At 61.9% G+C, this 24,854-nt stretch overlaps 4 protein-coding genes across 5 annotated transcripts; 3 read left to right on the top strand and 1 right to left on the bottom strand.

Moving 5' to 3' along the window:
• The first annotated feature begins 44 nt into the window (after positions 1-44).
• Positions 45-2,061, top strand: ZBTB22 (zinc finger and BTB domain containing 22). Its single transcript, XM_070744215.1, has one exon. The coding sequence runs from the start codon at positions 68-70 to the stop codon at positions 1,757-1,759; it is 1,692 nt and encodes a 563-aa protein (XP_070600316.1). The 5' UTR covers positions 45-67; the 3' UTR covers positions 1,760-2,061.
• Positions 2,062-4,441: 2,380 nt separating this feature from the next.
• On the top strand, positions 4,442-12,246 carry TAPBP (TAP binding protein). The gene is made up of 7 exons (XM_070736934.1): positions 4,442-4,832; positions 5,073-5,300; positions 6,516-6,821; positions 8,146-8,478; positions 9,369-9,695; positions 10,994-11,083; positions 11,169-12,246. The coding sequence occupies exons 1-7, from the start codon at positions 4,457-4,459 to the stop codon at positions 11,342-11,344; spliced, it is 1,836 nt and encodes a 611-aa protein (XP_070593035.1). The 5' UTR covers positions 4,442-4,456; the 3' UTR covers positions 11,345-12,246.
• A 2,685-nt stretch (positions 12,247-14,931) lies between these two features.
• WDR46 (WD repeat domain 46) lies at positions 14,932-21,114 on the top strand. Of its 2 annotated transcripts, none has more exons than XM_070736932.1 (16): positions 14,932-15,003; positions 16,878-17,015; positions 17,089-17,172; positions 17,262-17,374; positions 18,028-18,115; positions 18,230-18,291; positions 18,386-18,490; positions 18,786-18,936; positions 19,137-19,272; positions 19,360-19,459; positions 19,552-19,705; positions 19,787-19,934; positions 20,020-20,114; positions 20,310-20,405; positions 20,506-20,619; positions 20,859-21,114. In XM_070736932.1, the coding sequence occupies exons 1-16, from the start codon at positions 14,947-14,949 to the stop codon at positions 20,964-20,966; spliced, it is 1,749 nt and encodes a 582-aa protein (XP_070593033.1). In that variant the 5' UTR covers positions 14,932-14,946; the 3' UTR covers positions 20,967-21,114. The 2 variants fall into 2 exon arrangements, with proteins under 2 accessions (XP_070593033.1, XP_070593032.1); XM_070736931.1 differs by having other exon boundaries at positions 14,932-15,108.
• Positions 21,115-21,434: 320 nt separating this feature from the next.
• Positions 21,435-23,370, bottom strand: B3GALT4 (beta-1,3-galactosyltransferase 4). The gene is given in 3 exon segments (XM_070736933.1): positions 21,435-21,716; positions 21,718-22,673; positions 23,291-23,370. Coding segments are annotated over 2 exon segments (1,098 nt in total). The 5' UTR covers positions 22,630-22,673; positions 23,291-23,370; the 3' UTR covers positions 21,435-21,530.
• Between the last annotated feature and the right edge of the window lie 1,484 nt (positions 23,371-24,854).

The following is a 24,854-nucleotide window of genomic DNA, read 5'->3' as shown; positions in this document are numbered from 1 at the left end:
CCCTCTGGGGCGGGGCGGCGCGTGCGCAGAGGGCGGGAGGGGCGTCGGGGGGGGACGGACGGGCGGCATGGCGGAGGCGGCGGCGGTGCAGGTGGCCTTCCCGGAGGCGACGCGGGCGTTGCTGGAGGCGCTGAACCGGCAGCGGCTGGACGGGCAGCTGTGCGACCTGTCCATCCACGTGCAGGGCCGCGTCTTCCGCGCGCACCGGGCGGTGCTGGCCGCCTGCTCGCCCTACTTCCACGACCAGGTGCTGCTGAAGGACCTGCGGGCGGTGGAGCTGCCCAGCGTGATGGACCCGGGCGCCTTCGAGCTGGTGCTGGCCGCCGCCTACACGGGGCGCCTCCGCATGGCCCGCGACGACCTGGTCAACTTCCTGACGGTGGGCAGCGTCCTGCAGATGTGGCACATCGTGGACAAGTGCACCGAGCTGCTCAAGGAGCGGCAGCGACGCCCGCCCGACGCCTCTGCCTCCGCCGCCTCCTCCTCCTCGGGGGCGCCCGTCGGGGAGAGCCAGTCGCCCAGCAGCAGCAGCTACTTCAGCCCGCGCCGCGACGGCCCCGAGCAGCCCCGCCCGGACGACGAGGGCCTCCGCCGGGCCGCCCCGCGACGCCTCCGCCCGCCCGCACCCTTCGCCCGCAGCGCCGAGCCCGACGACGGCAGCAGCGAGGCTCGACGGCCGGCCTACGTGCGCCCCAGCCCGGTCCCGCAGCGGCAGTGGGCGCCGGTGAAGAAGGAGCGGGGCGGGCGGGGGGGCGGCCCGGAGGGGGAGGGGGAGGAAGGCCTGGTGCTCCCCTGCGAGGAGGACGAGGACGAGGAGGAGGAGGAGCCGCCCGGGCCCGCCGCCCTGAGCATCAGCGATGTCCGGACGCTGAGCGAGGCGGCCCCGCCCGAGGAGCAGGTCAACTTCTGCGAGTCCTCCCAGGACGTGGCCTTCCCCCCCGCGCCGCCCCCGCCGCCGGCCCCTCCCACCGGCCCGCGGGCCCTGCTGCCCCTGGAGCTGCCGGGCGGCCCCCTGCTGCTGCTGCCGGCCTCGGGGGCCTCGGGGGCCCCTGCGTCGTCGGTGGAGCACGGGGCGGTGCAGCTGCCGGGGGGGGCCTCGGGGGAGAGCAGCAAGATCTTCCTGTGCCACTGCGGCAAGGCCTTCTCCCACAAGAGCATGCGCGACCGGCACGTGAACATGCACCTGAACCTGCGGCCCTTCGACTGCCCTGTCTGCAACAAGAAGTTCAAGATGAAGCACCACCTGACCGAGCACATGAAGACCCACACGGGCCTCAAGCCCTACCAGTGCCACGTCTGCGGCAAGAAGTTCATGTGGCGGGACAGCTTCATGCGCCACAAGGGCCACTGCGAGCGCAGGCACCGGCTGGGGGCAGCGGCTGGGAGCCTCCTCCCGGGCAACACCGCCACCGCACCGGCCAGGAAGGAGGCGGCCTCATCACCCTCACGCATCCCCGGGGAGGCCGAGTGGGCCACGGGACGGTCCCCCCCGCAGCGACCTGGGCTTTGCGGGCGGCAGCAACATGTGAGCCCCAGAACAGGTGCCCTCCCTCTGTCACTGGACGGGCCCCGACACTGCCCCTTCCTGGTCTCTGCAGGGGGTGGGGCGGCTGCGAAGGTCTCCCCTCTGTCTTCCCACCATGCAGTGGGCCCAGCCCTGGGAGGGGGGCTCATCGACTCTGGTGCCCCCCAGGCCCTCTTTTGCAGCCCTTGCCTGAAATCTTCTTTTGGGGGGGGAGAAGAGGGTGATGCTGAGTGACCCCCCCTGTCCATTTGCACGGCTGCAGCCGCTTCCTCCCCCCTTCTGCGTGTCTGTCTCGGGTGCAGACTTTCGGGGGGGAGAGAGCCCCTCCTTTCCCCACGAAGGGGTTTTTGCAGAGGGCAGTTCTGAGATGGCTGGAGGCCCGACTGGACACACACCAGGCACTCTGGACATGAGGCAAAAGCTGGACTCTGCTGTGGTCCTTCCGTTGGACAATCAACGTCCTTCAATTTCATTTTGGACTTTCCTAAGCGAGAGCCACAAATTCTCTATAAATATTTATTGCTGTTTTAAGCCCCCACCTGGCCTGGTTCTTTGCTGGCGCCGTCCTGGGGCTGTGGGGGAGGGGCAGGAGCCAGGTGAGCTTGCAGGGGGGAACCCATACGGGGCGGGGGGAGGCTGTCCTTGCCCCACTGTTGCTCACCCCCACACTCCAAGGACAGTCTGGCCTTCAGTTTAAGCCAGACCCAGGGAATTGCCTGGTGGTGGTGGCTGTTGTTGTTATTTACTAGAGTTGGAAGTGACCTTGCAGGCCATCAGGTCCGACCCCTCCACTCAAGCGGGAGTCCCTCCACTCTTTCGGACAAAGGGACGTCCAATCTCCCCTTGAAAGTCTCAAGAGTTGCAGCTCCCACGACCTCCGCAGGCAACGTCTGTTCCACTGGTTGGTCACTCTCACTGTCCGGAAGTTCCTCCTTCCTTCCAGGTTGAATCTCCCCTTGGTCAGCTTCCATCCATTATTCCTCATCTGACCTCCTGGTGCTTTGGAGAACGGCCTGGAAGCCCCTCAAGTATTGGAACACATCTATCACGTCACCCCTGGTCCTTCTCCCCACCAGACTGGCCATGTCCAGTTCCTGCAACCGCTCTTTGTATGTTTTAGTTTCCAATTCCCTGGTCATCCTGGTCGCTTCTTCTGCACTTTCTCCTGAGTTTCAATGTCTTTTTTTGTGTGTGTGGTGACCCAGACTGAATGCAGTATACTCTATGTGGGGATCTAACTATGGCTTTATAGAGTGGTATTATTTATTTATTTATTTATTTATTTGTTTGTTTGCAATAGGGTTGATATTCCTGGAGGCGTCTGCAATATGGTAAATGATTTAGCTTTACTAGATAAATGGTCAAAGCAATGGAAACTGCAGTTTAATGTTTCCAAATGTAAAATAATGCACTTGGGGAAAAGGAATCCTCAATCTGAGTATTGCATTGGCAGTTCTGTGTTAGCAAATACTTCAGAAGAAAAGGATTTAGGGGCAGTGATCTCTGACCGTCTCAAAATGGGTGAGCAGTGTGGTCGGGCGGTAGGGAAAGCAAGTAGGATGCTTGGCTGCATAGCTAGAGGTATAACAAGCAGGAAGAGGGAGATTATGATCCCGCTGTATAAAGTGCTGGTGAGACCCCATTCGGAATAATACTGTGTCCAGTTCTGGAGACCTCGCCTACAAAAAGAGATTGACCAAATTGCCTGTGGCCTCGAAGCAGCTTCCCTTTAGGGGGCTGAGCTTGCCTCCCCCCTTCTGGGCTCTGGGAAACGCAGAGTGGGAGGGGGAAAGGTTTGGGTTGGGGTCCTCATAGTGGTCATTGCATTGGGTGGTGCAGCTGGTCCTCAACAAACTGAGCCCCCACTGGGATTGGACGAATGAATAAACAAATAACGACAGCTCCATTCGAAGCTACAAGGGCTATTATTATTATTATTATTATTATTATTATTATTAATAATTATTTATTAGATTTGTATGCCGCCCCTCTCCACAGACTCGGGGCGTCTCACAACAATAGTAAAACTGTACAATAAACAAATCTAATTGAAAAAGTATCTAAAAACCCATTAATTTAAAACCATAGGTAAAACTATATGAGCCTGGGGGAGGTGACCCGCATTAGTGGGTCACCTTCTGCTCAATGGGGAAGGAAGTGGTGGCCCAGGACAACCGTCACTCCGCTCGGGAGAGCCACATGGGCCTTCAGCAGGCGGTGGGACAAGGACCCGCCTCCAAGGCGCCTCCCAGCTCTCATCTGATTGGTGAAAAGCCCTGAATGGAAGAGGCAGCTGGAGGAGCATCTGCCGTGACCCCCTTTTCTCCTCCGAGGGTCCCGCTCCCTCCCGTCCCTGGGGTGTCCCGGGGGGGATGTTGGGGGGAGCCCAGGGCAGAGGGACGAGGGAGGCCGGTCTCCCAGGAGGGGGAGGGGGCGAGGGACAGGAAGGATGAATGTGGAAGGGGCCCCCCAGCCCTCCCCCAATGACAAAGGCTTCGGAGTCCGATCGGGCACGTGGCTTCTCTTGCCGCCTTTCGCCAGCTCTGCCGTGGCCCTGCTGGGACCCCACTTCCTTCGGGGCTCTGCTGGGGACCAGAGAGGGTTGCTGGGGGGGACTTTTGCTCCCTCCGCCCTCAGTGGGGCCTCCCTTTCAGCCCATCTCCCCCTCACAGTGGGGGGGGGTCAACATTTTGGGGAGCAGCTGGACGTGCAGCTGGCGTGAAGGCCTAGATGCAGAGGCCGAGCCAACAATCTGGGAACTTTCACAAACACACACACAGCAACGCAAGCTCACTTGCCCCAAAGCCAATTCCCATCATCTGCGGGCAGTTCCCTTCCTAAAAACCCTTGGGATCTCCTCTTGGTCCCCCGTCCCGGGACTAGCCCCTCGTCTTGGGCCGGCGGCAGTGCCCCCTGGTGGTCACTGCCAGCATGGGAGGCCCCATCTGGCTGGGCAGAAGAGCTCCGCGGAAGACCCCTCCGGCCGGGCGGCATCTACTGGGGGGGGGCGGGACTTTTAGCAAAGGCCAGGCCCCGCCCCTTCTCCACCGCTGCCCCAGCCGCGTCCCGGGCCGTCGGTCCAAACGCCCCCAGGGCCCCGCCCCTTCCTCCGCCGCCGAAAGTGAAAGTGGCCCGCGGAGAACGGATCGCGCAGCGTCGCTTCGCCGCTCCTCTCGCCTGTCCAGGCCCGGCCGCCCGGCCGCCTCGCCCGCGATGACCGCCGCCGCCTCCTCCGCGCCCACCCGCCGCCGGACGAGCCCCCTCCGGCCCCGCCTGCTGCCCGGCTGCTTCCTCTCGCTCCTGCTGGGTGAGTGCGGGGGGGCTCCGGCTCTGGGGGAGGGGGGAAGCGGGGCTCCTGCGACCCCCGACGGGACCCCAACCCCGGCCGCGTCCCGAGCTCCCCGGCCAGCCCCCCCCCCCCCGGCCGTTGGGCAGCGAGTCCGGCCAGGCTGCGGGCGGGCGGGCGGGCGGGCGCGGGGATTCCCGACGGGGCGGGACGAGGGCGGGGCGGGGGCGTTGCGGCTGAGCCTCTCGCTGTGCCCCGCAGGTGCGTCCCTGGGCGCCGCCTCCCCGCCGACCGCGGCCAGGCTGGGCTGCTGGTTCGTGGAGGAAGCGGGCAGCGGGGGAGGCGGGGCCGGGTCGGTCATGCCCAGCGCCCTCAGCCAGCGCCGCGCTCTGATCGTCCTGCCGCCGCCCGGGCAGCGCCTGTCCGAAGCCGCCCTGGAGAAGACCCTGCCCGCCGAGGTGGAGCCCGGCCTGGCCTTCCAGCTGCTCGGTAAGGGGGGGGGCTGGGCAGCGGGGAGGCAGAGAAGGGCGGGGGTCAACCCACCTCTGTCCTCAGGCATGGGGGAATTGAGATATCCCCTTCCCCATGGCTTATAAAATGTATGTATGGTATGACTGGTCTCTTCAATTGGGGTTTTTTTAAATATTAGATTTGTTTACCTTGTCTTTTTACTGTTGCTAGCTGCCCCGGGGGGGCATACAAATCTAATTAATTAATTAATCAATCAATCAATCAATCAATCAATCAATCAAACAAACAAACAATCAAACAAACAAACAAACAAACAAACAAATAGGAGCTGAATAGCAACAGCACTTAAGACTTATCTACCACTCTACCACTCTCTAAGCGGTTTTACAGAATCAGCCTCTTGCCCCAACAATCTAGGTTCTCATTTGGATGGATGGAAGACAGGCAGACAGACAGACAGACGGCATTTAAGACTTATCTACCGCTTCCCGGGGCTTTTCCAGCCCTCTCTAAGCGGTTGACGGAATCGGCCTCTTGCCCCCAACAATCTTGTGGGACCGTCTTCTGCCGCATGAGTCCCAGCAACCGGTCAGGTCCCTCCGAGTCGGCCTTCTCCAGGTCCCGTCAACCAGACAATGCCGCCTGGTGGGGCCGAGGGGAAGAGCCTTCTCTGGGGGGCCCTTTGGAATCAGTCCCCCCCCGAGAGATTTGCACTGCCCCCACCCTCCTCGCCTTCCGCAAGAGTCTCATCTCTCCACCAGGCCTGGAGCCATTAGATTCCAGCCCCCTGGCCGACAGGTGTACAGTGTGTCTGTTGCTCGAAAGCTTAAATGCTTTTAGGGCCTTTAGAGGTTTAGTTACATTAAATGGATTTTTAGATATTTATACTGTATATTGTTTTTTGATATTATTATTATTATTATTATTATTATTTTATTATTATTATTATTTATTGGATTTGTATGCCACCCCTCTCCGCAACTCTGAGTCCTTGCAGAGGGGCGGCATATAAATCCAATCACTCAATCAATCAATCAAATCTGGGTCCTCCTTTGACCCACCTCGGGAGGACGGAAGGCTGAGTCAACCTTGAGCCGGTGGTGAGATTTGAACCACTGAACTACAGCTAGCAGTCAGCCGAAGGAGCCTGCAGGGCTGCCCTCTAACCCCTAGGCCACCCCGGCTCAACTGAAAGCCCCCTCCCTCCCTCTCTCCCTCTCTCCCTCCATACAGACGCCTCTGGGACTCTCTGGAGAGGCAAGGGGGCCAGCGCCCACCCCCGCTGGGGGCCCTCCGCTCTGTCCGGGCCCGGAGAGGCCGAGGTGGCGTGTGAGATCAACCCCTACCACCCGCGGGAGGCCCACGTGTCCTGGGCCGTGGGGCTGGTGGGCCAGAAGGGCTGCCCCCGCTCGCTGGAGGGCCGCTGGGTCATCGCCACCATCCAGAACCCCGAGGTGGACTTTGGGGTCAGCAGCATCCTTCACCAGGAGGGGCCGTTGCCTGGGAACCCAGAGGCAAGCAGGATCACCATGGCGACAGGTAGACCTCCAATTGGGGTGGTGGGGGCGATATTGATTGGGGGGGGAGGGATCAGTGGGGCTGCCCCTTCTGAGGACCAGAACAACCCTGGATGGACTTGGGGGATTCCTCCTTTGACAAGGTCCTTTCCCCAGCCAGCTGGGGAGGATGGGAGTTGCAGTCCTACGTCTCCCTGGGATGGTGGTGGGCGGGAAAGGTTTCAGCAAGTGGGGGGGGCATCTTAAAGTCCCCAACAAAGAGCCCCTTTTCGGGGAGGCCATGAGTGTTTTCGAAAAGCAAACTTTCACTTTCACTTTCACTTTCACTTTGTATGGCTGAGAAGATGCTGCCTCCTCCCCTCCCCCTCCCTCCCTCCCAGCAGGATTTAGATCAGGGCATAAAGGCAACAGCCCAGAGCGGAGGCCCTGAGTTCAAGTCCCACCTGGGCCATGGGAGTTAGCTGGGAGACCTTGGGGGGGTCACAGCCCCCACTTCGTTTAGTGGCCATTTCCACTTAACAACGGCACTGGATAAAGTGACTTACGACCGTTTTTCAGCCGCTCCATGGTCACGTGATCAAAGTTCCGATGCTTGGTCACCGGCTCGTGGTCAGGATGGTTGCCGGGGCCTCCTGACCTCCTTCTGCGACCTTCCAACAAGGGAAGCCAGATTCACTTAACAACCGTCTCACTAGCTTTACCTTCAGGGATCCACTTAACAACCCGCGCAAGAAAGGTCATAGAATGGGGCAGATCCCACTTAATGACGGTCTTCGCTTGAGCAAGGGAAATTTTGGGGCCGTCACTCAAGGACTCCCTGTAGTTGTTAAAACAATCAAGGCGGGAAATGAATCCACAGAGTCAGGAAGAGGCAAAACCAGCACATGCAGGAGAGTTTTAAAGCCTTCGAAGAGTGAGAGCGAACAGGCCTCCCCCCTCCCCCTCCCCCACACTGCCCCCATGCGTGTGCGCAGGCCTTGCTCAAGCCTGACACATGGAAAGTTTGGGAAACGCCCGTCTTCCGCTGTGCTCTTCAGAGGGTGCAGGGAAGCTGCCGGAAGCTCCAGAGGGCAAACAACCAACCCGAGGGGCAAGCGGAAGGTCAGAAAAGAGAGAAACGGCCTTTCCCAAGACAGATCATTGGCTGCCCCTGCGCGCCCATGCATGCCGCAGCTGACCAAGGGCAAAGTCCCGCGTGCCCTCTGATAGGGTTCCCTGTCACTGCCTTAGAAGAAAGTAAAGGGGGTTTTGGGATCGGGGCCTGGCTCTGGGCAGAGGGGCAGAGCCGGGGGTAGGTGTGGGTGGGGCCCAGAGGCCTCACCGCTTCTCCTCTTCTTCCTGTGCAGCCGTCCTCTCGGTTTTCACCCGGACACCCCACCTGGAGGCCCGCCTGGGGCAGGACGTGCTGCTGGACTGTGGCTTCTCGGCTCCGGCCACGGCCTTCTCGGTCGAGTGGCGCCACCAGCACGGTGGGGCCGGACAGGTGGTCCTGGCCTACGACGGCACTTCCCAGAGCATGGCAGTGTCCGAGGAGGGGGCCCGGCTCTTCCTGGACCCCAAGAGCAACAACATCTCGCTGCAGTTGCCGAGCACTCAGGTGCGCCACGAAGGGACCTACATCTGCTCCGTCTACCTGCCCCACTTGCAAGCCCAGCAGGCCGTGGAGCTCAAGATCATGCGTGAGTGGCTCCCGCTCTCCCCATCTGCTGCTGCTGCACGCGGCCTTCGCCGGTTGGGGCAGGGGGCAGCCCACAGGGTGGGAGGGCCTCAGAGGCGGATGGCTCTATCGCTGCTACCGGTGCGCTGTGGGTACAGTTTTGGGTGTCTTGTGTGCATGCACGTGTCTCCCAGCATATCTTTGCTTCTGCGCATGCACGTGAGGTTAGGGCAAATCTTTTGCCTCCTCACATGCGAATCTCGCTGGAGCGCGCACGCACGCAACACCCGAAACTGCGCAACTTTTGTGCCATCCTTTACCGTTCCGGTAGGAACCTACCCCTGGAGAGCCTCCTCTGAACCCTCGCTGGTTCCCAGAGTCACTTATGGGGTAGCCGAAGGGGAATACCTGTACCCCCTCCTGATGGGTGGGGGGTCGACTCGCCACTTTCCACAGTTTCCACCTGGGGGAACTGCCAGGCAGCGTGGCCCACGCCTGGATTGAAGGCCAGAAACGCTCTGTGGTCTGGCCGCGTGAGGGTCCCCCTTCTGCCAACGGAGGAGCCCGGTCCCTCCCGGGGGGGGTTGCAAGCACTCTGGCCCCACTGAAGCAAAGGCTTCCCCAGGCCAGGGGGCCTTCCGGATAGTGGGCCTTCTGGCTTGGTTCCCTGGTGGCCGCAGACTGAGAATCCCCAGGTGGTGGGGGTGTCAGTGACCCGGGGGGGGGCAAGGGGGGAAACCGGCTGCCACAGAGCAGTAACTCCAGCCTGGGGTGCTGGGCCTGTCGCTCTCTTGGGGTTGCCTGCCTCACAGGGTGGGTGGTAGGTTACAACGGGCTTGGAAATGTTCTAGCTTCTTTTTCTCAGTTGTTTCTTCCTGGGAGGAAAAGTGGGACTGACCCTTCTGCCCCCAGAGCCGCCCAAGGTCACCCTCCGCCCGGTTCCCTTCCCGGTGCCCGTCAACACCCACACGGACCTGGCCTGTGAGATCGCCGGCTACTACCCCCAGAGCATCTCCGTGGTCTGGAGTTGGCACAGTCCCGGCGCGCCCCACAAGGTCCTCCTGGAAACGTGGGAGTCGGGGCACCGGCAGGCACCAGATGGCACCTACAGCTTCACCAGCTTTGCCCGCCTGCCAGCTGTCCAGCCAGGGGACCAGGGCGGCTCATACAGCTGCTACGTGAGCCACGTCGGCCTGGGCCCGGACGGACTCCAGAAGACCCTGAAGCTGAACGTGGAAGGTAGGTGCAGAGCAGTGGGCTCTTGACCACCTGTGGGGAACAGCAGCGGGGGCTCTGTGTGTGTGTGTGAAGGGCGGAGGGTGTGTCCCCCACCTACCGAAAGCAAGGGGGGGCCAAGAACAAACACACGGCCCTGGGGCCCACCGTCCAGAATCTGGAGGAACTACGATACTGACCCTTTGGGCCCACACCTGCTTGGCACCAATGAATATCGGGCAACCCCACAACCTATAGGGCTGCTACCATCAGTCCAGAGCCTGCCAGACGCCCCAAGAGTGGCATTCGTGTGAACCCTGCTCCTGGGGGGGAGGGCTTCTTTGTGGGGGCCAGTCAGTTCCTGCAGGCCCAGCACTGGAATTATGGGGTGGGGGTGGTTTAGGGTGCAGTCAGCCTGGGTCTACAGGGAAGCACCTTTGGGCCCACGGCATGGCTCGTGGCCTGCCTGAGAGCTGCTGATCCTTAAGAGACCATCTCGGTGGCTAGAGGCCACTTCTGCTGACTGCCCTCTACCTGCAGTTTGGCAGTTCAAATCCCACCAGGCTCAAGGTCCACTCAGCCTTCTGTCCTTCCGAGGTAGATAAAACGAGGACCCAAATCCGTCATGGCACGTGGAGCCATAGCTGAGGGCATGTGGGGCATTGCCCTACCACAGCGCCAGTGCGTATGCGCCAGAGGTGGGCTGCTAAGGTGGGACGGGGATGTGTGCTAAGTCCCGCACAATTCTGCTCTCTGCCAGCCCTTGAGGGAGGCCGTTTTCACACTCCGGACGCTTCAGGAGGCTCCATGAAGGCTCCAGAGAACGAAACACAGCCCAGCAGGCGAACTGGAGGTCTGTTTTTCTGAACTTCCCTTTTGCCTGTTGGGCCGTTTTTCATACTCTGGAAGTTTCAGGGAAGCTGAAGAGGGAGAGAAATGGCCCAAGGGTGTGTGTGTGTGTGTGTGTGTGTGTGTGTGTGTGTGTGTGTGCATGCGCGGGGAAGCATAGTGTGGGGCGCATGGGGGTTGTGTGCTGGCACACACACATGCCAGCTTTGCACGCACACGAGAAGAAAAAGGGTTGCCATCGCTGACCCAGATTGTTGAGAGAAAGCGTCTGACTCTGTAAACGGGACGTAAAGCCCTCTAGAGCGGTGGACAAGGGCTATTGCTATTGCTTGCCTGGGCCGGGTGAAACGGGAGCCCCCTTTGTCTGGGAAGCCCTGGTGGAAGACGCGGCGTCAAGGGAGACCCCCCTAGAGGGCTGGGTGGGGGGCGCCCAATGTCCACTTATGGGACCCACCACCTGCCTTCCTTTCCAGGCTCTTCCACCCCCTCCGTGGAGGACGTGATTGGCCTCTTCCTGGTCACCTTTGCGCTCCTGGGCTTCCTGCAGGTGCTTTCGCAGCAAGGTGAGTAGGCCGCTGCCTCCCGCCACCCTGGCAGCCCCTTTGAAAGGCCGCCCCTGACTTGTCGGCTTTCTCTCCTTTCCGGCAGTCTTTGGGGAGAAGAAGGAGAAGAAGACAACGACCGGGCAGTCGGAGCGGAGCAGCCAAGCTCCTCCCCCTGAACCCTCACAGCCTGTTGCTTCTGTCCCCAAGAAGGGCCAGGGGGCCGGCAAGCAGCAGCTCTCTGGACGCGGGTCCTCGTCGCCGGGCCCCACTCCGAAGTGACCGGCCTCCTGCGCGGTGGAGCCTCACTCTGGGTCCTGAAGGAAGGGCTGGAGGCCTTGGGAGACCCCCTTTTCCCCACCCCAGGGATTTTAGTGGGCAGAGTCCCATTTAATTAATAAAGAATAAATAATAAATGTGGGGAGGGGGTGCTGAACCTGCTTAGAGTGTTTGTCTGTCCTTCCCGCATTCAGGAAGCGGGGATCCCTGTTCCCTTTTCCACCCCATCCCTTTGGGGGGGGGGGGCTAACTGTCCCCGGGGCCTCCTCGGACACCTGCCTCGCTTCTCCCCCCCCCAAGTGGGCAGCTTTCAGAGCAAGGTCCTGGGCAGACTCTCCCCCTCCCACATGCTGCATTGGGGGAGGGGCTCTTATCAGCCAGCCTGGCCTACTCTGGGCCCCCCAGGTGGACGGGAGGCCTTAAGAGAGACCCCTCCCCCTGCACCTCCTGTGAGCTGTTTTTGAGTCCTGTGCTGAAGTGGCTCCCTGAGTTGGGGTGGGGGTTTTCCTGCCCGCCCCTCCCACAATGGCAGGACGGAAGGAAGGGCCAGGATTCCCCCCACCGAAGCGTCCGGCTCCCCAATGGGGCCCAGGAAGAGAGCCAAAATCCCCCCTGGTTCCCGGCCGCTGTGAGTGGGAAACTCGGCCCAGAGGGAGAACGAAGCCCCTCGCAGCGTCTCCACCTCGGGAGGGTCCGGGAGCGAAGCAACCCAGGAACTTCCCTCTGGAGCTGCAACCTGCACATCTCCCTCCCTGCAGAGGCAGCCCCTCCCCCAAGGGCCACGTGCTCCTGATGCGCACACACACACACACACACACACACCCCTGGGCCTGTTGTGAATTTGCCTGCTGTCGGTCGTAAGCTGCTCTCTTTGCATTGGTGAATAATAAAGATTTCCTTTCCTACGTCTGGCGTGACTGGAGGTCTTTGGTGTGGGGGAACTTAAGGGGGGGGGGCTTCTTGCAGGTCAAGTGGAGGGGGCGCCAAAGGGTCCACCTCCTTCCCACCCTCAGATCGAAGCTCAGGGTTCAAGGCTTGACAGACAGCTGGGGCGACTTGGAAGAGGGCCTCCGACCGGAGAGCAAGCCCCCTGCGTTGGTGGGAGCCGGTTCGTCCGGTTCTCAATAGTGGACCCCTGTTTCTATCTCCCAATCTTTGCCTCTGGGGGGCTGACAATTCCAATCGTTGTTTTAAACAATGAAAACAATAATAATTTATTAGATTTGTATGCTGCCCCTCTCCGAAGACTCGGGGCAGCTCACAACAACAGTAAACATCATATGACAAGTCCAATAATTAAAAGTACAATATGACTAAAAACCCTTATCATTAAATACAACCATACATCGCAATCATAACCATACATAAATCTTACTCGCCAGGGGACACGTCAGTCACCCCATGCCTGACAACATAGATGGGTTTTCAAAGTCTTGCAGACGGCGAGGAGGGAGGGGGTGGTTTTAATCTCCAGGGGGAGTTGATTCCAGAGGTCCGGGGCCACCACAGAGAAGGCTCTTCCCCTGGATCCCGCCAGATGACATTGTTTAGTGGACGGGACCCAGCGAAGGCCAACTCTGTGGGACCTAATTGGCCGCTGGGATTCATAAAACAATAATAATCAATGCACACACCTGCCGGGAGCGTTGACCGGTGAACGTCAGTTTCGGCAAGAGGTTCAGTCGGAGATGTCAGTTATTCCGTAGTGAACGGATGCTGGTTTGTGACGTGCCAGGTGCAACAACCGAGGTCAGATGCAACAACAGCTGTGCCCGCAAGCAGAAACCACTACGGTGAATCCAAAGCCAGAATGAGGGCGCAGCTGCTGGCTGGAGAACGTTGGTGGGCAGAGGCCACACAGACCCTTTGGGTGACCCCACTACAAACAAAAAGGTGTTGAGACCTTGTATCGAAAGGGCAGAGAAGAGCAACCGGGACGATGAGGGGACCAGAGGCCCAAACACACACACAGGAGCTGGACACGGCTAGTTTGGTGAAAAGAAGGACCAGGGGAGACACGGCAACAGCGTCTTCCAACACTTGAGGGGCTGCCACAGAGAGGAGGGGGGTCTACTTATTTTCCCAAAGCGCCTGAAGGCCAGGCAAGGAACCATGGATGGAAGCTGACTCCAAGGAGAGATCCAACCTGGAAATAAGGAGGAAGTGTCTGACCATGAGGACAGTTCTTCAATGGAGGAGACGTCGCCTTCGGAGGTTGTGGGAGCTTCGTCCCTTGAAACCTTCCCAAAGAGATTGGACTGCCGCTCGTCAGAAACACTGGAGGACCATGATGGGGAAGCTACGGCACGAGGGCCACACCTGGCATGCAAGACTCTGCCTTGGGTCAGCTGCTTTTCGGCCTCCGGATGCCTCAGTGAAGCTGCCCTGAAGCCCCCCAGGCAAAATAATCATAATAATCACTCAGTGGACAAACCGGAAGTTTGGAAAAACAGAGTTCTGGGTTTTTTGCACTCTGGAAGGGTCACAGACACAGCACGTTTTCCAAACACTTTTTGGTTATTCCCCCCCCCCCCCGTACAGGTTTCTGTAAGGCCTGTGGGGGGGCAGCATGGGGGGGTTGCACATGCATGGGGGGAGGGGCGTGTGCCTCTGTGTGCAGCCTACCCCCCCCCTCCCCCTTTCGGCACGTGAACCAAAGAGGTTTCAGCACCACTGGCGGAAGACCTCCTGCCTGGGCAGCGGCTGGACTAGATGACCGGCCACACCACTCCCGGCGCCACCGGAATGGGGCCAAGGGGTGTCCGTGCGCATGCACACCCAGCCCGGGACGGCAGGAAAGAGAGAGAAAGAGAGAGAAAGAGAGAGAAAGAGAGAGAAAGAGAGAGAGAGAGAGAGAGAGAGAGAAAGAGAGAGAAAGAGAGAGAAAGAGAGAGAAAGAGAGAGAAGCGACTCTTGATTCAAAGCAGGTGGTAAAAGCACTTACACAATAACAGAGAGAAAACCCCCAGCCCCCACCTGTTTTTATTCATAGTTTTGCTGGTTGATTTAGTTTTAATAGTGATGGATTTGGGGTTGTTTAAATTATTCGTTTCTTTTAATACAAGAGAAGGGGTTTATTCCTTCTTCCTTCCTTCTTCCTTCCTTCCTTCTGCTGCTCAGACACTATAATTTTCCGCCCACACCGGAAACAAATTCGAGGGAGCGTTGCTGGTGGGGAGGGGCCTTTTTCCCTCTCCTGGATCTTCCCTTTCCCCCCCTTTCTTCTTTCTGTCCCTGGTTGTGGGAAAGCGGGTCTTCCTCAAACCTGGAGGCGGCAGAACTTCAACTCCCAGAATCCCCCTTTTTGCCCCACCCCCCCACCATGAAAGGCCAAGCGAGATCCGCCTCCTTCTGGGAAGCCATCTTAAGGCCGGGCGGGAGAGGGGGAGACGGATAATGCGGCAGCCATCTTAAGTCGGGGCAAAAAGGCTCCTCCTTATTGTATCCTCGCCGCAGTATCGTCGTTGCGGGCTAGGCCGAAAAGTCCCGAACGACACTCCCGGGCGGCGCTTCAGCCCTGAAATCCTCCACTCCGAGGAAGGGCCCGGAGCGGAAGGCCGCGCCCTTCTCCAAAATGGCCGCGGGAGATTCGGCCCGCTTGGGAAATGGCGTCCGCTTCCGCCTCCCCTGGCGTCACTTCCGGGACGCAGCTGGCCAAGAGGGTACGGAAGCGGCGGCAGCTGGAGCGGCGCCTGCACGTGGGGCGGCGGCAGGCGAGGATGGCGGCGGGGGCGGCGGCAGCGGGGAATCCACAGGCCGGGAAGAAGGTGCGGTGGCCGGGGGGGGGGACTGGAAACACGGAGGTCATCTAGTCGGACACACACACACAGCCAGGGAGGGAGGGGCAGCCCCACTCGTTCACTCACTCATTGGAGTTGGAAGGGACCATGTGGGTCATCAAGCGAGGGGGGGGCTCTGAAATGGAAAACTCAGCAACCCCCCCATCATACTCTTCCCATAGGCACCCACCACAGATGCCCCCCCCCCCAAGAACCCACATTCTTATTTATTTATGATTGATTGATTGATTGGAGTTGGAAGGGACCATGCAGGTCATCAAGTCCAACCCCCTGCTTATTTAGAGGGGGGAGAAGGTCTGAAATTCACAAAAGTTTATGTTTTGTTTTTAATTTTCTTTTGTTAACATCTGATTGGCTATAGAAGGTTTTTTTGAATTATAGAAAAATGTATAAAGAAAGAAGGAAGCACTTTGGCATAATGGTTAATACGTTAGAAATAGAATTGGTGTTGTACTTTTTGAAGGAACATTAAGGAGGGAATTTAATTAAAAGAAAAGTATGTACCTGGATGACAACATTAGAAAAAAAACCTTTTGCAACTTTTTTGATGATTGATATTAGTTACTAACAAAATACCGCATTTTATTCATGGAAAATTAGATGGTACACTGGGTTGTTTGAATGTATGTTGAGAGAAAAATTATAAAAAATTTACACCCCCCCCAAAAAGTCCTTCCTTCCTCCACTCCTCCTTTCATTTCATTCTTCCTTCCTTCCTTCCTTCCTTCCTTGTTCCATTTCTTCTTCCTTCCTTCTTTCCTTCCTTCCTTTTCCCTCCATTTCTCATTCCTTCCTTCCCTCCCTTGTTCCTTCCTCTCCTTTTCTCTCTCTTGCTTTCTTTCTCTCACTCACTCACTCACTATCTTTCTCGCTCGCTTTTTCTTTCTCTCTTTCTCTCTCCCTCTGCTCTCTCTTTCTCTCTCTCTCTCTCTCTCTCTCTCTCTCTCACTATCTCTCTTTCTATCTCTCTTCCTCCCTCCCTTTCTCTCTCCCTCTCTTTCTCCACCTTCCTTCCTTCCCTCTCTCCTTCCTCTCCACTTCTCTTTCCCTCCCTCTTTTTCCCTTCTCTTCCCCTTTTCTTTCTTTCTCCCCACTTCTCTCTCTGAAGTTCGCGGCGGAGTGCTCACCCTCACCCCCCCCCAGGTGCATGGCAGGCTGGCGGTAGAACGAGGAGCTCGTGCGCATAGGCGTGTGCGAACCTTCACTGGTGCAAGACTTGCCCGCACTTTCTTTGTCGTTGCCGCCCCAACCCCGATGCCCAGCTCCCCAGTGCAGCCTTGGAAAAGACTGCATGGGGGGTTGTTTTTGTGTGGGTGGCAGCACGCCCTGCAGGGGACATTGCTGTGGTCCCCAGACACAGCCGGAGAAGCCGGGCAGGGCTCAGAGCCCACAGGGGTTTCTCCAGGTCAACAGACTCACCCGCGGGCCAGATAAATGGCCTCAGCGGCCCGCATCCGGCCCCTGGGCCATAGTTTGGGGACCGCTGCTCTAGGGTGTTGGCTACCCCTGCCAGCTTGGCGTCGTCTGCAAATTTGATTAGTTCCCCGTCCGTTCCCTCGTCTAGGTAGGGTGGGGATAGGTAGGATGATCCCCTCATCTACCCCTGAGGCCATCTAGTCAGAACCCCTACGCCGCTCGAGCGAGTGACCGCTCCCCCATTCACCAGCCCGGTCTGCCCTTGGGGGCTTCCGTGGATGGATGGGGCGCCCCCTCCCCAATCCCCTTCCTTTCCACAGGCTGGACGGCCACAGCGCTACTGGGAGGGTGAGGGGCCTGGCCAGGCCGAAGGCGATGGGGCGGCCCCTCCGAAGACCAAGAGGGCCCGGCAGCCCCGGAGGAGGAAGCAGCCAGCGGTCAAGAGGCGGATCTCAGGGGTGAGAGGGCAAAGAGCAGGGGGTGAGGGGACAGTCGGGTCTCGGGCAAAGCTGACATCCCCTCCCCCCACAGAAAGAGGACCCCTTCCCTGGACCCCCCAGACCCGTCCCGCCAGAGACGGCGCGCAAGTTCCAGCGAGGAGCCCCACAGCAGCTGGTGAGACCCACGGACCCTCCCACCCAAACATGGCCACCTTTGGGCCACCCCTCACCCCCCCTTCTGACGCCCCCATGTGTCCCCCGCAGGAGGCCGTGTCCAGCGAGCGGCTGAAGCACCGACTGGCCTCTCAGGAGGACAAAGCCCAAGCGGCCGCTCACCAGGCAGCCCGGATGGAGCTGCTGCTGCTGGAGGAACCCGGGTGAGACCCCCCCCACTTCACCCCACCCCCAGAGCCCCCCCCAGCCATGATCCTTTGGCGGGCCGTTCCACCGGCCCCTAGTGCCCCCACACCAGGAGGAACACAACAGGGCAGCGTGGAATAGAGCCGGGAGGGACCTTGCAGGGTCCTCAAGCAGGAGAGACCCCCCGCCATTCCAGACCAAGTCGCCAGCTGCCTTTTTGAGGAGGGTCTGCTCTTCAGTGCCTTCAGGGGAGTGGCACCACTCGTGCACAGCCTCTCTGCTCCCTGACCAGCTCCGACCCCTTGGCAGCCCTGCGGACACCTGCCCCCCCCAGAGCCTCCCCCGTCTGGGACCCCAGGAAGCCTCCTGCCCCAAAGGGTCCTGCCCCCCCCCTTCCTGGCCCGTTTGTCCCCAGGCTGCTTGGGAGGTAGAATTACGGGAGGGTCCGACCATCTGGCAATCTCCCCTCATCTTCTGTGACATTGATTGACAGGGTTGGGAGGGAGGGAGGGGGGCCAGCCTCCTCAAACGCCCTTGGCAACGGAATTCTGTTTTCTGTTGAAAGGGTTTTTAATTTTGTTGACCAACCTATTTAAGCGGGTGAAACAAGAGGCCCGGGGCAACGCTGACCCTTTCATCCCCTCCCCAAATTTCTCTCCCCCCTTGCCAGGTTCCTGGAGGGGGAGGAGGAGGAAGACACCTGCACCATCACCCAGGGCGACATCGCTGGTGCTGTGGACCTCGCGGCCAGTGCCAAGGTGGGAGGGGGCGCGGGGTGCTCTGGGCTGGGGAGGGCTGGAAATTCGCTGGTTTGGGGGGGGGGGGCTCTCCCAGTTTCATAACCGCCCTGTCCTGCCCCCCCCCCCCCACAGCACTTTGAGCTGCGCCTGGACCGTTTTGGCCCCTACCGGTTGAGTTACACGCGCAATGGCAGGTGAGGGGGTTTGCGAAGCGTCTCGGACCACTGAGGTTGGGGTCTCCTGTGTCCTCCCTCCCCCCACCTCATCCCTGCATTGCTCCCACTTCAGGCATCTCCTCCTGGGGGGCCGCCGGGGCCACGTGGCTGCCCTCGACTGGCACACCAAGGCCCTGACGTGCGAGATCAACGTCATGGAGACCATCACCGACCTCACGTGAGCCCCCCAAGTGGCCCGGCCTTAGGCTGCCCCGGGGGTGGGGGGAAGGAGGGGTGGAACTGCGGGGGGCCAGAGGTGCCCGCCATTGCCCAGCAGGGGGCGCTGCAACCCCTGTCAGGATGGCTCCACTGCCACTGCTGCTCAAAGGTCGCGACATTTGTGAGTCTTTCTCACCACAACTGAGGAGGCCTGGGGCGTCTGTGGCCACTCATCTCTGTCCCCTCCCCCCGGGAAGAAACTGCTGTGTTTTGGGGGGGCAGGTGAGCACACTTTTTGGCCCTGCCTGTTGCAGGTGGCTCCACACGGAGGCGCTGTTTGCCGTGGCGCAGCGCAAGTGGCTCTACGTCTACGACCAGCAGGGCGTGGAGCTGAACTGCCTCAAGCGATTCAACGGCGTCCAGCGGATGGAGTTCCTGCCCTACCACTTCCTGCTGGCCACAGCGGTGAGTGGGCCTCGCAGGCCTTGGCCGGTGGTTCTCAGGGCTGGAGGGACCCCCAAGGCCACCTAGACTGGCCCCTGGCCAAAGCCCTCACCACCCAGGGCCAGCTCCGTTAGAGAGGTTTAAAAGCCTGGCATGGGAAGGGGGGATTCTTTTTCCACCCCCCAACTGTCCCCTGTCCTTCCCCCCTCCCCCATCCCCAGAGCGAGTCGGGGTTCCTGCAGTACCTGGACATCTCGGTGGGGAAGGAGGTGGCCACCATCTGCACCAAGGCCGGCCGGCTGGCGGTGATGGCCCAGAACCCCTCCAACGCTATCGTCCACCTGGGCCACAGCAATGGTAAGGCGGGGGAGGAGGGAGCACATGTGGACGTCTCCCTGCCCCCCTTATCCGGAGCGTCTGTACCCAGACTTCCTTCCGCCACAGGGACAGTGACGCTCTGGAGCCCCAACACCAAGGCCCCGCTGGCCCGGATGCTCTGCCACCAGGGGGCCGTGAGGGCCGTGGCGGTCGATCCCTCTGGGAGGTGAGCAGATGGGCTGCCTGGGGCGGGGGGGGGTTTGGGGGTCACAGGATGGGAGGACATGCAGAACGGCCCTTCCCTGCCTCCCCCCGCAGCTACATGGCCACCTCAGGACTGGACCACAAGCTCCACATCTACGACCTCCGGGCGTATCGGCGCCTCCACTCTCTGCTGCTGCCCTCCGGGGCTGGGCTGCTGGATTTCAGCCAGCGGGGGCTCTTGGGGGCCGCCTGCCAGGAGGTGGTGCAGGTGAGTGATGTTACGGGCAGGGCCTGGACCCCCCCCCACCTCGACTCGGCCCCTCATGAGCTGCCCCCTCCTCTCCCCCAGGTGTACAAGGACATCTTGGTCTGCCCGTCCCGGAAGCCCTACCTGTGCCACGGGTTGCCCGGCCCTTCCCACGGCCTCCGCTTCTGCCCCTTTGAGGACGTGCTGGGCGTGGGGCACGAGAAGGGCTTTGCCAGCCTTCTGGTCCCAGGTAAGGGGGAGGGGGTGGCAGTGGCCATCCGGGGGTGGGGGGGAGGTGTGTGGAGAGGACGTCTGTCAGCCCCATTGCCTCACAGGTGCCGGGGAGCCAAACTTTGATGCCCTGGAGAACAACCCCTTCCGCAGCCGGAAACAGAGGCAGGAGTGGGAGGTCAAAGCCTTCCTGGAGAAGGTCAGCCCCCCTCCCCCTCCCGAAGGGGCGTGGCCTCAGCACCCCATGCCCTTCCCCCCCGCCTGCAGCTGGAGACAATGGAAGCCTGGGGGGGGGGCTTCTCTTCCCAGCCATTGAGCCGAGGCCGTGGATGAAAGGGGGGTTTCGGGGGGTGGGTGGGGAGGAGCCCCGCTGATGGCACCTTCCTCTCCCCAGATCCCGTCGGAGCTCATCTCCCTGGACCCCACAGAGCTGGGCCGCGTGGACCTCATTTCCTCGGAGCAGCAGCGCCAGGAGCGGGCGGAGAGGCTGGTGCGTGTGGGCCCCGGTTGGAGGGGGCGATGCGGGGGTTTGGGGCTCTGGGTCTGAGGAGGCTGACTCCGCGCCCCCTGCTTCTCCCCCCCCCCCACAGGGCTACGACCCGGAGGCCACGGGGCCCTTCCGCCCTCGGAGGAAGCTGAAGGGCCGGGACTCCGCGGGGAGCAGGCTGAAGCGGAGGCAGAAAGTGACCGCCGAGGGGCAGCGGGTGAGTCGCCTCCGGACACCTTTGCCTCCCGCTCCTCCCCTGGGCCCCAGCCCCCCTCCACCACCCCACCCAAAAATCCTGCTGAGCCGCCGATTGTTTGCTTTTTATCCGTCACCAGAAGCACAAGAACGTGGTGGCATTTGATTCAGGAGCAGCCCCTGGCTCTTGTGGGGAGGGGGCTTCCCTCACGTTCCTCCTTCATGCCCATCCCACCCACCCACCCACCCTCCTCCCCACAGGCCCTCGTGCGGAAGAGCTTGGCTGCCAAGGCAGAGACGCAGCCAGCGACCCCCAAGGCCAAACTCCCTGCGGCCCAGAGGTCAGCGCTGGATCGCTTCCGGAAATAGCGGGCAAAGAAGGGAGGGGCATCGCTTCCCATTGCAGGATGGACACAGGCTCTGTGCTGGACAGCTGCCCCCATGGACACAGCCGGGGGAGAGGAGGGTATTTGGACTCTTTGGATCTCGGCCTAAATACATACACTGGTGATTTGTAGATGTCTCCTGTCTTTCTGCCCCAGGGAATTGGACACTGCCACAGAGGGCTTTCTCCCTCCCCCCCCCCACTGGGGAAAGGGCTGCAGCCCCCTTTCACCCACACCCCCAGGCACAGGAGCATCTGGTAAACCCTGAGGCTCCTCCTGTGCCCCACAGGGTCCTGATCTAAGAGACCAACGTTGCTGCCTTCACAATTGTCTGTTCCCACACGCTGTCCGAGCCCCTTCAGTTCTGTGGGGCAGCTTCGAGTCAGTTGCCAGAGAGCGGGTGGCACTTCTCCCAGGCTCAAATGGGCCCTACAAAAGACCGTCCACGCTGGGCCCCTTGGTCCGTCATGTCCCCAAAGGACGTCTCGCAGTCCGCAGAGGGGAGTCCGTCTGCCGGGCGCAGGTGCCAGCCGCTCTCCTGCCCTTCTCACGGGCCGTCCTGCTCCTTCCCGGCCTCCAGCCAGCTCAGGGCCTTGCACCGGGCCAGGCCCAGGAAGCGCTGCCAGACAGAACAGGGCCTCTCCCCCTCGGCCCACATGGCCAGCATCCGGGCGGGCCCCACGCCGTGCGAGCTGAAGAGCATCTCCCGGTAGCAGCAGCCGTCCGGGGGGGTGGCGGGAGGCACCGGCCATGCGGGCCAGGTGGCGCGGGGCGATGCCGGCGTGGCGGGCGCACAGGCCCACAAAGACGTCCTCCAGGGGCACCAGCGGCACGTGGGCGGCAGCGGTCAGCACAGCAGAGGCGGCCGGGGCGGAGAGGACGTAGGCGCTGCCGCTGCAGTAGGGCGGGAAGATGCTGGCCGGGTAGAGGGAGGCGGGCACGTGGTGGCGGCTGCGGGGGTCGCGGCTGGGGGCCACGCGCCAGTGGACGCGGCCCAGGTAGGCGGCCTGCCGGGGGTCGAGCGTGCGCAGATGGGCGGCCAGGGCGGGCAGGTTGAGGAAGACGTCGTCGTCGGCCTTGAGGACGAAGCGGGCGTCGGGGCAGCGGGCGTCAGCCCAGCGCAGCAGCGTCAGCGTCTTCAGGGTCAGGTTGGCGTAGGTGTCGGCGAAGCGGCCCTGCAGCAGGTCCCCGTGCTCGGCCGCCTCGCGCTCCAGCGCCGCCTGCGCCGCCGCATCCTCCTGCCCGGGCAGCCCCAGCACGAAGACGGTGCGCACCGCCAGCCCGCCCGCCGCCCGCGCAGACCCCCAGCTCCGCCGCACCGCCGTCCGGCGCCCCGCGTGCCCCGTCGCGCTCGAGACCAGCACCAGCAGCAGCCCCGGCGAGGAGGAGGGGGCGGCGGAGGCGGGGGGGGCGCAGGCCGGCGGCGAGAGCGGGAAGGCGGCGGGGGCGAGCGGGGAGGGCGCAAGCGGGGGGCGAGCGGGGGCGCGGGGCAGCAGGAGGGGCAGGGCGCGCGAGAGGAGCTCCTCGTGCCCCCCGCCCAGCGCGAAGCCCAGCGCCCAGACGGCCCCCAGCCCGCCCAGCAGCCCCGCCAGCAGCCGGCCCGAGCGGCGCCGACACCGATTGGGGAAGGGCAGCGCGCGGCTCATGGTCAGCGGCGAGGCGGACGGAGGAGGAGCAGGAGGAGGAGGGCCTGCAAGAGGGAGGGAGGGAGGGAGAGAGCGAGTCAGAACCCCGGTCAGCGGAGGAGGCAGCGCGGCCCCGCTTCCCCCCGCCCGCCCCCACCGGCCTCCGCAGCATCCCTCGGGAAGGGCGCGCGGCTTCCCTCCTCCCTCCCTCCCGCTGCGGCCGAGTGCCGGCGGACCCACCGTGGGGGACGAGAGTAGCCGGGGGCGGCCTCGCTCTCGGCCCTGCGCGCCGCCCCCCGCCCGGCCGAGAGAGCCCGCCGAGGACCGAAGGGCCGCCGCCGCCGCCTCCTCCCGGCTGCCGGTCCGGCGAGCGCGTCTTCCCCTGGCCGGCCGAGGGGGGGCGGAGAGGGGTCTTGGAGGTCAGCCGGAGCCTCTTGGCCGGAAGGGCGCGCCCGGGAAGGGTCGGAGCCGAGGGAATAGCCCCCGGGGAAGCCGGCCCAGCCCGCAGCGGATCCCGCGGAACCCAGCCGAGGCTCCTCCGGCATCTGCTCGCCACCCACCGGCCCCGCGGACTTCGGGGGCGGCATCCGGGGGGGCGGCGGGGCCCGGGGGGGGGGGGTTCTTGGAGACCAGGCCTCGGTGGGTCAGCCCCCTTGCCCCCCCACCGCTCCTCCCCTCGGACCTTTAAGGCGCCAGGCGTCCGCCTTAGATGCCCGCCTCGGCGGCTGCTCGGATCCTCCGGAGATGGCGGCTGGCTGGCTATCTGCCTTCTGCCGGGAGGCCGCTGCCTTTCGGGGTGGATCGGGCCCTGGACATGGCTGAAGCAGGGAGACTTCCAAGCTCCTCTTCCTCCCTCCTCCTCTTCCTCCTCTTCCTCCTTCCTTCTCTTCTTTTTCTTCCTCCCTCCTCCTCCTTGTTCGAGTGCTGCAGGGGCTTCTGGGTGTTCCCCCCAGGGAAGGCTGCTTGTTCCAGCAAAATAGCCTCCCATGGCTGCCTCTGCCTGTCCTTCCCCCGTCCCTGTGCCACCTGAGCCCTCCCTGCTGGCTGTGGCAGAGGCTGCGTCCCCCCCCCCAAGGGCTTCAGGGCCTGGAGCTGGAGGGCCCCCTCCCTCGAAATGAAGGAAGGGTCCTGTTCCCTCAGCAAGAGGCCTGTGATAAACACACATCCAAACAACATGGAGGGACTGTGGAGGAAGGACCATCGGCCTTAAAGGGTCCCCTCAGCCGCCTCCCCCGCCCAGGGGAGCAGGGACACAACTCCCAAGATTAACACCAGGCCGACAGTGGAGAAGTGAAACAACAACCCAGTCAAGGAACCAATGGACCACAACACCCACCCACCCCCAATAAGGAGCTGGACCTCAAGAACCAAACAGCGCAGCTGAGAAAGCGCCAAGTCCCAAGGTTCCAGGTAAGACCCAGATTCCCCAAAATTCCCCTTTATTTCCAGAGCCTTCCTGGCAGCCACACTGGGAGACTGGAATCTCAGCTCCCCCCCCTTGTCCCCCTCCCCCCACAAACCTTTGTTACGTTGCCCACTCAGGTTGTGCCAGCGTGGCCAGTCCTCCTTCCGTGTCCGTCCAGGTGGGTGGGCACAGGAGGGCCTTGAGCCCCTCAAAGAAAGAATGCCTGGGGGCTCCCTCCTGAACCCCCCCTCCCGAGTCCCCACCCACCCAGGGCCTTCTGCAGAGAGTGGGGCAAGGCCCTTGGTTCTGCACCCAACGTCTGCACTGGCCGCCTGGACACCAAAGACCCAGAATTGGGTTCCTTACCAGGACGGGCCTCACTGACCGGCGGCAGTGGTGGGTTGCAACTGGGACGGGTGGGACGGGCGATCCGTTAGCGGAAATGGAGAAACACCCCCCCCCCGTGCAAGGAATGTTTTCCTCGAGTGGCCCCTCCCGACCGCCAACTGACTCGCTCCGGCAGAGCCGGCTGCACGGACCACTGGCTCAGCTGCCAGGTGTTGAGAGGAGCCGTCCCAGGAGACTCAGCCATGCGCAGCCTGCCATGTGGGGGCCCCGTCCGACGGCTGGGCAGCAGCTGGCAGGAAGCCTCTCAGGGCTCCACGTTGGGCACGGCTGCACGGTTTGGCCGAGCGGAGGCCGCAGCCAAGAGGTGGAGCTGGTGCCGAGAGGGCAGGAAGCAGAGGTTGGGCTAGAGGCACTGCCCTCCCAGAGGGCACCAGGAGCCCCTCCCTGCTCCCACCCTCCCACCCAGCCGGGGGTCTTCCAGGGTCAGGGGAAT

The sequence above is a fragment of the Erythrolamprus reginae genome, chromosome 2 (genome assembly GCF_031021105.1).
Source record: "Erythrolamprus reginae isolate rEryReg1 chromosome 2, rEryReg1.hap1, whole genome shotgun sequence".
NCBI lineage: Eukaryota > Metazoa > Chordata > Lepidosauria > Squamata > Dipsadidae > Erythrolamprus > Erythrolamprus reginae.
This window is presented reverse-complemented; position numbering and strand designations above follow the sequence as displayed.

Coding starts and splice junctions, on each gene's coding strand:
- ZBTB22 (XM_070744215.1), top strand. CDS start 68: ATGGCGGAGGCGGCGGCGGTGCAGGTGGCCTTCCCGGAGGCGACGCGG.
- TAPBP (XM_070736934.1), top strand. CDS start 4,457: ATGGGAGGCCCCATCTGGCTGGGCAGAAGAGCTCCGCGGAAGACCCCT. Junction 6,822..8,145: donor CAGGATCACCATGGCGACAG/GTAGACCTCCAA, acceptor CTTCCTGTGCAG/CCGTCCTCTCGGTTTTCACC. Junction 8,479..9,368: donor CGTGGAGCTCAAGATCATGC/GTGAGTGGCTCC, acceptor TTCTGCCCCCAG/AGCCGCCCAAGGTCACCCTC.
- WDR46 (XM_070736931.1), top strand. CDS start 14,947: ATGGCGTCCGCTTCCGCCTCCCCTGGCGTCACTTCCGGGACGCAGCTG. Junction 18,491..18,785: donor GAGACCATCACCGACCTCAC/GTGAGCCCCCCA, acceptor TGCCTGTTGCAG/GTGGCTCCACACGGAGGCGC. Junction 20,620..20,858: donor TGACCGCCGAGGGGCAGCGG/GTGAGTCGCCTC, acceptor TCCTCCCCACAG/GCCCTCGTGCGGAAGAGCTT.